The following is a 12118-nucleotide window of genomic DNA, read 5'->3' on the forward strand; positions in this document are numbered from 1 at the left end:
AACGAAGACCCAACACAGCCAAAAGTAAAATAAAATAAATAAATAAAAGAAATGCATTTCCATTAAAAAAAAAAAAAAGAATGAAGGTTCTGTTTATAGTGGTATTGTACCAGCAGTCACCGTAGCAATAATTACAGCAACGTACGCTGAGCACCTAGGAGAAGGTAAGTCTGTTTACACGCGTAAATTTTAAATTCCACGAGGTCTGAGTTACCAGTATTTGATGCCCATTGTAAAGATCAGGAAACCGAGGCTTAGAAGTTGACTGTGAATGTTCTGTACAGTTGTAGAACTGGGATCAGAAGCCAGGTCTTTCTGGCTCCCAAGCAAATATTCTTTCCATGAAACACACTGCCTCCTTGGGCAGGAAGATTGTTTCCTTGGCTTAAAACAGACCTAAATCTTGATTACAAATATCAGTATGTGAAAATATTGACTGAGCCTTGCTGGTGTTTGCTATAAAATGCAAGACAGGAAATTCTCACCTAAGCACTCAGCTCCAAAATGAGGCTGGATGACTTGAGGTGAGACAAACAGATGATCCAAGTGACAAAAAAACTGGCCCCAAGTGCTAGCTGCTTTGACCTGCCATTGTTCTGAAAGGCAGAGGCCTTTCCAGCTCCTACTCCGACACGTGCTGCCCGTCCAAGAAGTTCCTGCAGAGGCTCCCCACCAGCCACAAAGATCCACTAGCACGCAAGTGTTTCCTGAATTCCTCTCTCCAAACTGCCTTCAGGTTCAGAGTCAAGTCACCTAAGAAAACCAGTCTTATTACTTTGCAGGCATCTCTTATTTGCTTGCCTTTGGACCTCAATTAATACCCAGTTTGATCCCCACTTTATCACTTCCGTCTCCTTCCAAAAAACCAAACGTACCATTAAAGAATAAAGACTTCCCACCCCAGTACATGCCCAAGGCTCGTAAAGAAATTCCCCAGATGAGAGTTTTCCAAAAGCTCAGAGAAATGACGGACTGGGCATCTAGGACCCCAGGGTGGTTGTTTTCAAGGGGACCACATCTGGCTATAAGGCGTTCTGGTGCATTTGTTAAAAAGTCATACTGTAACTTAAAATCTGCAGTTAACTGATACACTGAGTAGGAAATCTTTATATCCAAACAGAAAGCTGCTGACCTTCTTAAGTAGACACCGAGGTCAAAGGGTGGCTGGCTCCCGGTGCCATCTGGAAAACGTGCGTGGCCTGCTCAAGAGCCTCTACCTGCGCCTGTCATTCCAAACCTGTGCTCCACTATTTCCCTGGCCTTGAAAACCAGCAAAGTGCTCACCACCAGTAATGGAGGGTTCCTCTGTTGCCCAGAAAATAAGTCCCAGGGTAAGAGCGTCAATTTAGAGCCATCACCTGCATGCTTGTGGGGATGCTGAAGACTCCGCTGGCCTTGAGGGCTGCTTCCCTGTTGTAAGAAGAGGGCTGCTCCTTTCACCATGAAAAAACTCTCACTTAAGCTGCGGGGGAGAAAACCAGAGCGCAGTTAGGCTGGAATTCACAGAGGAAAATGGGCAGAGACATGCTGCAGAGGAAAAGCTGGAGAGTGGCATGTAAAATGTAAATGGGATAAAATAGCTTCTATAGTAATTTCACACCATACTCCCCCCAAACCTTTGCTACAAGCCTGCTGTTGGAGAGTTTATGTGATAAAATAATGCTTCGGCTGAAACACCCAAGGTTCTCCGTGGGCTCCTCCAGAGCTAGGATCCCCTTCCTGCAGGATGCTGTAAAGGGACCGCTCTGTAATACAACATCCTCTAAAAACAGAGACCAGCTCTCTGATGAGCAGAGGGTGGTTCCCTTTTTGAATTTTTCGTACTCTTGCTGTTGATCTTTGCTTCTAACTCTCTGAACTTTTAACAACCTCACTGCTTCTTGGTGTCTTCCCTTTACAGAATACAAGGAAGATGAAATCACACTTTCACTATCTGTTTGCATCTTAAGAAAAGTGGGTGGCTACTGACCGGTTTAACTTAGTCAAGCTTGCTGTGTAGAAAACCTGTGGAAAATCTCAAGTTGACCCAATGAATTTCTCAGCAGAATGAATCTTTGGTCTTTGTTATTTTAACAAGGCAATAACATTTATACTCAACATATAATTTTAAAAATTACAATAAAAGATTTCACTTTCACGATTTGGCTACCAAAACAAAATCTTTATCTTATGTAGAAATCAAGACTGTGTAAACCAATGGACTGTATTAGCTATTAATTACCACCAATTATTTAAAAATAACATCATCTCTGAAAACTACACATAAGATACACCAAAATTAAGTGTTTTTTTTTCTGTGGGGGGAGGGTTGTACCACCTATAAAATTATCTTCTGTTTCTTAGCATCTTCCAAACTTACTATATTGAGCAAATATTAACTTTTATAAATGATTTTTTAATTTTCAAAGTAATATAAAACATGTACTATATAATGCAAAAACATTTCACGTTTATTAAGTTTGTGAAAGAAGATCACAGTTCAAATTACAGGGAACTATACAAATCATTCATTCTCTCTTCAGCAACCAATAAACAATTTGATTTGAAAAAAAAATCTCTAAGTAACAGGAGTGCTATTTTTTTTTTTTAACAGAAAGCAAATCAATTCCTGACAGAAACACAAGGACATTTTCTGTAATATAAAACAGCAAAATCACCACTGCCCCAGAGAGCTACTGTAAGTAGTTAAACAGTCTCATCCTGCAATAAAAAACTCAGCTAAGTCTAAACTACAACCCTAGGAGCTAAGAAAACTCACCACATGGACTAGCATTTAAGTCAGCAGCTCCTGGAATTGAAAAATGGTTATCTTCCATACTATGAAGTCCACAATAAAATCTGTTCATTTTTCTGGTTAAATTCTCACGCTAAAACTCATGACAGCTCAAATACCAAATATGAAGGTTTCAGTGCTGCCCCTCTTATCCGGGCCTTTGAGTTACGGACAACTTGGCTTTATCTCTTTCCTAAAGGCAACGCTTTACATATGGACAGCACTTCTTCATCTACCATCATGCATGTACTGCCAAGTCATCCTTTCCACTCTGTGAGTCCCGTATCTGTGCTGCAAGTTTCAAGTGTTGAGGAGCCCAGGACTATAAATAATGGAAGAAACGAGAAGCACCCTTTCTGTGAGTCTCACTTACCCACGGGAGACAAAAAGCTCTTTAGCATCCATTGGCCAACAGAAAATCCAGGCTGTCTAGTTTTAGCAAATTGCAGGCTTACCCAACACTTTTCCACCCCTGAAACTTATCACCCACTCCTTCCTTAAAACCCTACAACTGAGTTTGTTTTCAGAACTATGCTGTTTTAGATAGACACGGATCACTTACTACCTATTCTCATCACTGTCTGAAAGACTCCAAAACGCATGAAACTTCAAACAACAATCAGTTCATCGAAGCAGCTGGGGGAAAAAAATCTTTGCAAGGCATCATCAACCTCTTTTTGTTCATGAGTTGGAAAAAAAAAAATCCATACTGACCAGAAACCTGAGCCCTCTGGAAACAGCCAGCCATTGATGGTGACCTTTGCCTTGGAAATCATGGGCAAAAATTCCCCTTGGTTTCCCTTACATTTCCTTGGGGGGGAAAAAAAAAAAAAAAGGAACAATGCAAAAGCATAGGCTGGTTTTATCCCGTGATCACTTACAAGGCCAGCTGTTCCTCAGTGTTCCTGAGGCCAATACAGAACCACAGCCTCCCAGCTACACGTGAAGTCAGGGGGCTGTGTGGATGGGGGCCCTGGAACACTCTGCCTCTGTCCTCCTCCCGAAATTAAAAAAAAAAAAAAAGGAACAATGCAAAAGCATAGGCTGGTTTTATCCCGTGATCACTTACAAGGCCAGCTGTTCCTCAGTGTTCCTGAGGCCAATACAGAATCACAGCCTCCCAGCTACACGTGAAGTCAGGGGGCTGTGTGGATGGGGGCCCTGGAACACTCTGCCTCTGTCCTCCTCCCGAAATTAGTCACAGGCGTTTACTGTAAAGAGGAGATTTGAAGCTGTGGGGAAGCTCAGAGAACAACACATCATCCTAAGCCCGTGAGGTGGTCCTGCATCTGCAGAGACAAGTAAGCAGAGACAAGTAAGCAGATACAGCACGAGGAAAACCTCACTGGATGACTCTCGGAGGCGAGAGGCCACAGAGCACGGCAGTCATGGGACTTAGGAAAACGAGACACAGATATTCTTTATGACCCTGTTTCCCGTCTTCTGCTCTGAGCTCACTCTGGGCCCAGAGCCTCCTGTGCCCTGTGGGCGGCTGACGTGAACACTCTCTCCCAGCCAGGGGCCAGGGCTCTGATACGAGAGGCGCAGAACCCGATTCACGGGGTTGGGGGTGGGGGGCACTCGTACTTTACTAGGTTCTCGGGACAAGGAAACAAACTCACAAACCACCCATCCCAACTATGGAGAAATCTGCCTCCTGCCCAAAGATGCTGGTGCCCTGAAGAGAGCGACTAAAGCTCCAGGAGGTCAGACCCAGGCAAACAAAATGGAAAAGTCCTGACAGGGGATTAAGAACAAGTTCAGCCCCTGCCCTCCCTCCTCCATCCTCACCGCTTTTATCTCCACAATACAGATATGTCTCAGACCCCGGTTTTAGGAGATGACACGGGCTCATAATTTCTGCAGGGCACTGCAGACAGACAGGATCCTCCAGAAAACCCCAGCCCTCAGAGCAGCAACGGCCAATGTCATCCAGAAACCAAGACACGGCAGGGGGGCGGGGGGGGGCGGGCAGAAATCAGCGGTGGCGATACTTACTAACTTGGGCTGCAAACCTCTGAAGAGCAGAAGTAGGGAGCTGGCTGGCTGGAGGTGCAGACGTCAGTACAACAGAAAAGGTCCGGGACTGCCGTGGTCACATCGTGAACTGAACTGCCCCCAGCCCCTGCCTTTCCCGTCCTCCAGAGAAGGATGAACGTCCGAAGAAGAGGCTGGATGGGGCCCTCCAGGAAAGCAGAGTCCCCGTCCAGATGGCGTTCCCACCCAGACGGCAAATGGCTCTGGTGGAACTCTCATCCTTCCCTGATATTTGGGTTTAAAAAGGCCCTTGTCCCTGCACATCCTGATGAAAGAGGGCCATTCACAGGGAGCAAAACAGCTGAAGTTCCTCTAATCACTTTACTCCTACGGCTTTGCTGTGGGCCTCGGGAATGAGTAGCAGGGTGTGTATTAGAAACTGCAGGAAAAACAGCTGGTGGCCCAGTAACCTGCCCCGAGCCATGAGGACCCCATCCTTGTTCAAACCGTCACATATCCCCCACCATCCATTCACCCGACAGTGACCGTGGGCAGCGGCCACAGTTATTGGGTGTTTTCACAAGCACCGTTTCGTTCGGGAAATCCTTCAGTCGTGCTCATCACTCCTGGAGGAGGCAAATCTGGGGTGTGGGGGATGGCATTCCAGGTAGAGGTCGGGAGGTGCTCTGAGAACCTCACACAAGGGGCGCGGGGTGGGCTGCAGCGGGAGAGCAGGTGCGGGTCCCGGAGAGTGTGGGCCGGGACCCCGAAACCCACCCAGCGGGAGCAGCTGGAAATAAAGTAAGCGTGCAACCAACCACCGTGCAGGGCAGGATGGGATGAGTCCCCTGAAAAAGGAACCCTGTAGGGCTGGGAAAAGGAAACGTCTAAGTGATGGGTTCTGGAACATTCTGTGAAGGAAGGGCACTGAGTAGACTTCTGCGAGGGCCTCGTCTGGAAGGTTCTCCCGGCTCCCAAATGATCGATTAATCCTCACACAAGAGGATTAAGTGAAACATACACTACGATTATGCTTATTTTGCAGTTGAGGAAATTTCAGCTGCAGGAGCATAATCTTTACAAGATGGGATGAGACCCACATCTCTCGGGCCCACACCCACCTTCTTAAGCCCTGGAACGCCCTCGCCCCTGCCCGTCCAGAGTGAGAATCAGAGCGGAGACCCTGCAGCCACCTCTGCCCTGCCTGCCCTGATGGCCAAGCGCAGCATTGCCAAGGAGTAAGGATAGGACCCATCCCCAGTCCTTCTTCCCAGCACGTGAATGCATCAGGTGTGGGAAAGATGCAGGGAAACATCCTCAGAAAGAGAAGACTGGGCATCAGCCCCCGGGAGCAAGCAGCAGGGCTGCCACCATCACAGTTATGGGACAGGACACATCATTCGGTCCTTCTGGACTGAATGGGGATCCTGGGGGGCTGGAGGCGGGGGGAGCAGCACAGCCATGCTGGTCGAGAAGCTGCTTCTCAGCAAGAGCGCTGCCACTGCCCGAGCGCCCACCACGTGGTAGAGGCCACATGAGGCTCTCAACTGTGCCACCCCATCTAATTCCCAAGCTCTGCGGGGAAGGCCTTCTTTCCTCTCTGACAAATGAAGGAAGCCAGTCCAGCTCCTGAAAGCATCCTGGGGAGAGCCTGGGCAACCTCATTTTCAACCAAGGCCCTTGGTGACTCTGATGCACGTGGAAGTTCTAAGAAAATACAAGGCACTGGTCTGGGAATCCGTATTTCTGGGTTCTCATGCTTGGTCTATTATGGGTATGTTCTGATATTCACTTACAGGGCTCTCTGTTCATTCATTCGAATAGCCAAATATTTGCAGACTAAGGAGAACCACGCTAAGCCAAGCCTTAAGGGATGGGTCTATGTTTGGGCAGTTTGGATGTGTGCCAGGCCACTTAGAAACATAATTCCTTGAAGAAGGGAAGCATCAGGTGTAGAAACATCACACTACAGAATATGATACTAACGCCCCGAATTTCCAACTCTGGCCATTCATCGGAAGAACCTATGAAACTTTTAAAACATATTCACGTCCAGGTCTAATGTCAGCCAATTCTAGTTCGGAAGGTCTGTGACGAGTCCTCAGCATCTGCTTTTTTAAAAGTCCCAGAAATTGTCCCGATGCACATCCAGGGCTAAGAACCCCTGAACTTAACAACAGCAGAAGACACAGAGGAAACTGGCTCCCCTTGTGGCCTTCATAAGAGTACCTTACACACAGTAGGTACACGATAAATGTTTTTGCTGGTTGAAGATAACACCACTAAAACCCTGTGGTCCTCTCGGAAGGAGAGTAACACAATCAGGTGCAAAGTAGGGAGGTCACAAACACGATTAGGTGCAATGTAGGGAGGTCACACTAGGTCAGAAAAACAAAATAATACCCTCCTTGCAAGCAGCAAAACAGGTTAGCAGATAATTGCACGTGCCCTTCTTCTACCAATACTTTCAGACTCACAGGTGTTCCTGCCCTTGAAAGGCAGCCCTGCATTACAGTCATCTGAGATGACAATCATAACCAGGGATCAGACCTCTGATAAGCTCTGCTGTTGACAAAGCACTCTGGCTAATGTCAGCCTATTTGATCTTCCTGAAGCTCTCCTATGCGGGCTGAGCAGGCATTATTACACTCATTTTATAGATGATGAAACAGGGAGTTATTAACCGGTTATGATTTTAGGATTTCTGATGCTACCTCTTGCAAAAGAAAAAACCCCAGAGAAAATGAGCATAAAAGTGTAGGCTCAAAAAAGGGTAGAAATTAACACAACATTGTAAATCAACTATACTTCAAAAAAAAAAAAAGATTCAAATTGACTGGACTGGTTGAAATGAACTGAACTATTGATACTTTTGCATGGATAGAATTAACCCTCTATCTATCGCACTCAGCTCTGCCCAGTGATTACTGAGTAGACTGGTCTGTCCAGCGGACTTGACGATAATTCAAGAAAAAAATGGAATGCGTATAAAGTTGTCACTACAGAAAAGGTGGTGCCCGTGAACACTCCCAAGAGGAGGCTCCATTAATTCCATCTAGGTTAAATACTGACTGTGCCTCTACTGTGCCTGGTCAGTGCTAAACCGTGGGGATTCAGAAGTGAAACAGAAACGGTTTCTGCCCCGGAGCAACAGCACAGTCTAGTGGGTCAGACAGACGCAGGACAGTACCTGCAATGTAGCGCAGCAGGTCCCATGATGCAGGGATGTTTAAGGTGCCATATATGCATGCGCGCACACACACACACACACACACACACACACACACACACACTCAGGAGGGATGCCCAGCCCAGCCTGGGGGTCCAGGGAGATCTCCCTGAAACACCACCAAGCTGGGCCTCGAAGGACCTGTAAACAGGGACAAAGAGAGCAAGGAGCAGGAGAGTAGGAAGATTTTGCTACACGTGCCCTCCAGTGAACAGAGGAGGATGATTTGGTCTCTGTGGTAAGAGGTTCCACTGAGAATTCATAAACGTCTATTCAGGTTTATAAGTCAGTTCCTTATAAGTCTGGTTAGCATGAGTTGGTTTCTCAGAACTTGATCATCCCTGGGTGAACTAATATTCCAGTTTCAGAACGTGCAAAGCTAAGAATCAAACCCTGGGCGAGTGGTTGAGCCAGGAGTTCTCAGCACCCGAAGGCCTAGTAGCCACTCATCGAGGGTTATTTTAAGTAAGTCAATGATACCTCCAATCCGAATGGGGCTTCATAATTTACAGAGAGCTTGCCCCTACATTTCTTCACTTAATTCTTATAATGCCACTTTTCTGATGGAAGAACCAAAACAGAGAAGATAGATGACGCGTCTGCAGTCGTATGGCCCATAAGGGGCCGGACGAGATTGACAGGCTCCAAGTTCGGGGCTCTTCCTGTAGGATCCCGAGGTCAGACGGCAGGACGGTGTGACCTGCAGCCACAGGAGCAGCAGGTAGAGCTGGATGGATGCAAGTCTACCTTAAAACCACTCCTGGCGATGGTTTAGATGGATCCAGAACCCCCTTCCTACCAAAATGAAGTTTGTAAAGATGCAAAGGAGACGGAAGACTTGTACGCGGAGTAAGGTAAGCAGCCTGCAGGTGGAGACGGAAAACTCTCTTCACTGTTCTCCCATGGGTGCCTCCCTCATTTTGAACGCAAGTTCAAAAGTCACAAAGACCCCGGGCTGTGCCGAGGCCTTATTTTTATTTTGTCCTTTACGGGGCATTCAGCAAGGCCTTGTCCCATATGCCATTCTTCGGGGCCTAAGCAAACAACTCACCTGACACACTGATCAGCTAGAGCCCCCCAAAAGCTCCCCTCCACACAGGATGCTGACAACAGGGAAACTCCAGCTCTGCAGGGCCTTATACTTAGGGAATGGGGTCACTGGCAAGAAATGCTGGCAGGGCTTGTTACAAATGTCTTTGCTGCTGGGGCATGTATTGTTTGGCTAGAAGGCGTAGGCTTCTCTCAGAGAGAAGGAATGTCCAGAAGTATTTTGGACAGTAAGAGACATTCTCTGCAGCCAGCTACACAGCGCTCCTCCCTACCAATGGGTAGGAGCAAGCAGCTGAATATACCAACAAGCTCGCAAAATCGGGACTCCACCCCCTCCGCGGAAAAGTGAGACAGCAAATAACACACCTTGGATTGGCTTCACAAACCTTGGGATAGCTCCTTGATGGCCCCCAAGAGCCCTCAGGCCCCGTCTGTGGAAGCCGGAGCCGGTGTATCTTCCCGTGAACGTCTGGTACACCGGTATCTAAGCCCCCTTCGTGAGCGCAGAGGGAGAAAGGCTACATTGTGCAGGAAACGCAATGGCAGCAGAGGCAACCTAGCCAGCCAGAAATAACAGGCACACGAAGGAAATGTTTTTGAAATAACTCAAAAATTCCAAGAACGAATTGTCTCAACTGTCCCCGGTTCTCGGCCCTTTCTTTGGGATGCAGCCCATCCCACATTCATGGGTCGCCAAGTCCTAACCTTTCCAGGGCGCCCTTTCCTTCCCAGTCCCCCAGCCCCGTAAGCCAGGCGACGCCCACTCACTGTGTGCCCGGCTCTGTGCTTGGCCCTCGGGGTCCCTGCAGGGCAGTGCTTTCCGAGAGAAAGGACATCTTCTCCACCTGTGCCGTCCAACACGGCAGCCGCTGGCCATAGAGGCCTATGTTCTGAACACTTGAAATGCGATGAGTGTGACCGATGAGCGGAATTTGTCATTTTATTTGATTTTAATTAAATTTTAATTAGCCACGTATGGCTACCAGCTATGATACGGGACAGCATAGCTGTACCGGGAGCTTGCAGCCTAATGAGAGTCAGGGCAGGGAACAGAGGACCCCGTGCCTTAGTTCCCAGCCCCTGCTCTTGTTACATTATGTCCCAGCTCCAGAACTTTCAACGATGTAGCATTATCTATAGAACCCAGAGTCCCTGTGATTGCTTTGTATGGCAGCCAGTTAGCCATGCCATGTCATTAACTAAATTTCAGTCACCCGACACTCTGTGACCTCAGGGAGCTTATAATGCCATCGGCAAAAGTGATTTATAATAAAAAGCTTCCTTGTATCAGCTCTTACACTATTCCTCCCACACTCCATGCGTTCTCTAATCCATCCCTGTCTACGTCATTGTACTCATCAACTCTTCTACTCTGGGTCTCTAGCACAGCCTCCTCTCTCCTGTTTGCCTCCCCACATCCCGTCCACCTTCCAACGTTCATGCCTTCTCCAGGAAGCCCTCCCTCACCACCCTAACTGCAAGCCATGCTCTTCCCTTTCGACATGTTACAGCACCTTCTCTCACCGTGCTGGTGAAGAAACTGAGGCTCAGAGGGTAAGTCACTCATCCAAGGTCATATACTTAGAAAGGGATAGGAACCCAAGGCCCCAAACTATGTTCCTGGACCTATTTACCTACTAACTGGTGGTGATGTTATCTTCATACCAGTATATTTTAACTTCACGATGGGACTCCAGGGCCAGGACACACGTAATTTTTTAAGTCTCCCTCCCTGCCTGACATAGAATAGAGTCGACACTCAGAAGTAAATACTCATAAACTGGCCGAGCTGTACCCTTCTCCAGCCTCAAAGCATTTTGTGACTAACTCACCTTGGTCATCTCTGAGCAGCTGCAACAGTGGCTGCTCAACACACACAGGATGAACAGGACAGATAAGACTCACAGATAACAGAGAACGAACCAGTGGGGAGACGGGAGGAGGGAGGGGCAACATAAGGGTAGGGGATCAAGAGGTACAAACTATTACGTTATGCAATAAGCTACAAAGATACACAGTACGACACAGGGAATATAGCCAGGAGTTTTTAAAACTATAAATGGAGTATAACCTTTAAAAATTGTGACTCACTATACTGTAACCTGTAACTTATATTATACTTCAACTAGACTTCAATAAAAAAATAAATTAAAAAGATGCCCTATTACTCAACTAAAACATGTAACCTGGGAAAATAGTTCTCAAGCTTCAATTATCAGATACCCCTAACTAAGCATTACAACCTCTGGAAAAAACAAAAGACTCACTGCATAAATGCAGTTACAGTCAGGTCCTCTTGGCAACCAAGTGTTTCAAACAACACAACTAAGCTCTCCTCATCACTGGAGTCCTGAGAGCCAAGGCTACGACTTCTCCGTCTCTGGAAGCCCCTCAGATGTGCACTCAGTAAATATAAAACCGGTAAGAAACATCTTTGCTGTGTGTCATGCTGGGCATGTCATACATATTAACCTAATATTAACCTAATCCTCAGCATCCACCTACGAGTATTTAATACGGGGAAACTGAAGCTCAGAGACATCAAGTCGCTTGTCCAAATTCACGTGGCCAAAAAGTGGAAAAGGCAGGAGAAGACACCAGGAGTCTCACCTGTAAGCATCGAACCTCTGCTGAACTGACACCCACGGGGAAACACAGAGTCAAGAAAGTAATAAGTCTGCTTCTCTTCCCCAACAATTCAGACCGAAAACCATCTGGTGGGCAGAGCAAGGCAGGCCTCTGGGTTAGGGAGAGGGTGTGGTGAGCAGCGGAGAGGTGGCTGCAGATAGGGGGGTTGATCAAACAAGTAAACACTTTAGGGACAATGGGAGCCAGGTTCCTCACTATCAGAAAAGGGATTACAGGGGCTTCCCTGGTGGCGCAGTGGTGAAGAATCCGCCTGCCGGGCCTCCCTGGTGGCGCAGTGGTTGAGGGTCCGCCTGCCGATGCAGGGGACACGGGTTCGTGCCCCAGTCCGGGAGGATCCCACATGCAGCGGAGCGGCTGGGCCCGTGAGCCATGGCCGCTGAGCCTCCGCGTCCGGAGCCTGTGCTCCGCAACGGGAGAGGCCACAACAGTGAGAGGCCCGC

The 12118-nt window shown here is 47.6% G+C and overlaps 1 protein-coding gene across 1 annotated transcript in view; it reads right to left on the reverse strand.

Annotated features, from left to right (window-relative positions):
- Window positions 1-12118, reverse strand: part of LOC114485181 (protein phosphatase Slingshot homolog 1-like) — a gene marked incomplete at its 3' end in the record, with an annotated part of 31874 nt that overhangs the window by 2473 nt on the left and 17283 nt on the right. Inside the window, exon 3 of the mRNA XM_028486078.1 lies at window positions 1359-1462. Within this exon, the coding sequence (XP_028341879.1) occupies window positions 1359-1462 (104 nt within the window). The remainder of the gene's footprint in view (window positions 1-1358; window positions 1463-12118) is intronic.

This window comes from Physeter macrocephalus, unplaced genomic scaffold (genome assembly GCF_002837175.3).
Source record: "Physeter macrocephalus isolate SW-GA unplaced genomic scaffold, ASM283717v5 random_574, whole genome shotgun sequence".
Lineage (NCBI taxonomy): Eukaryota > Metazoa > Chordata > Mammalia > Artiodactyla > Physeteridae > Physeter > Physeter macrocephalus.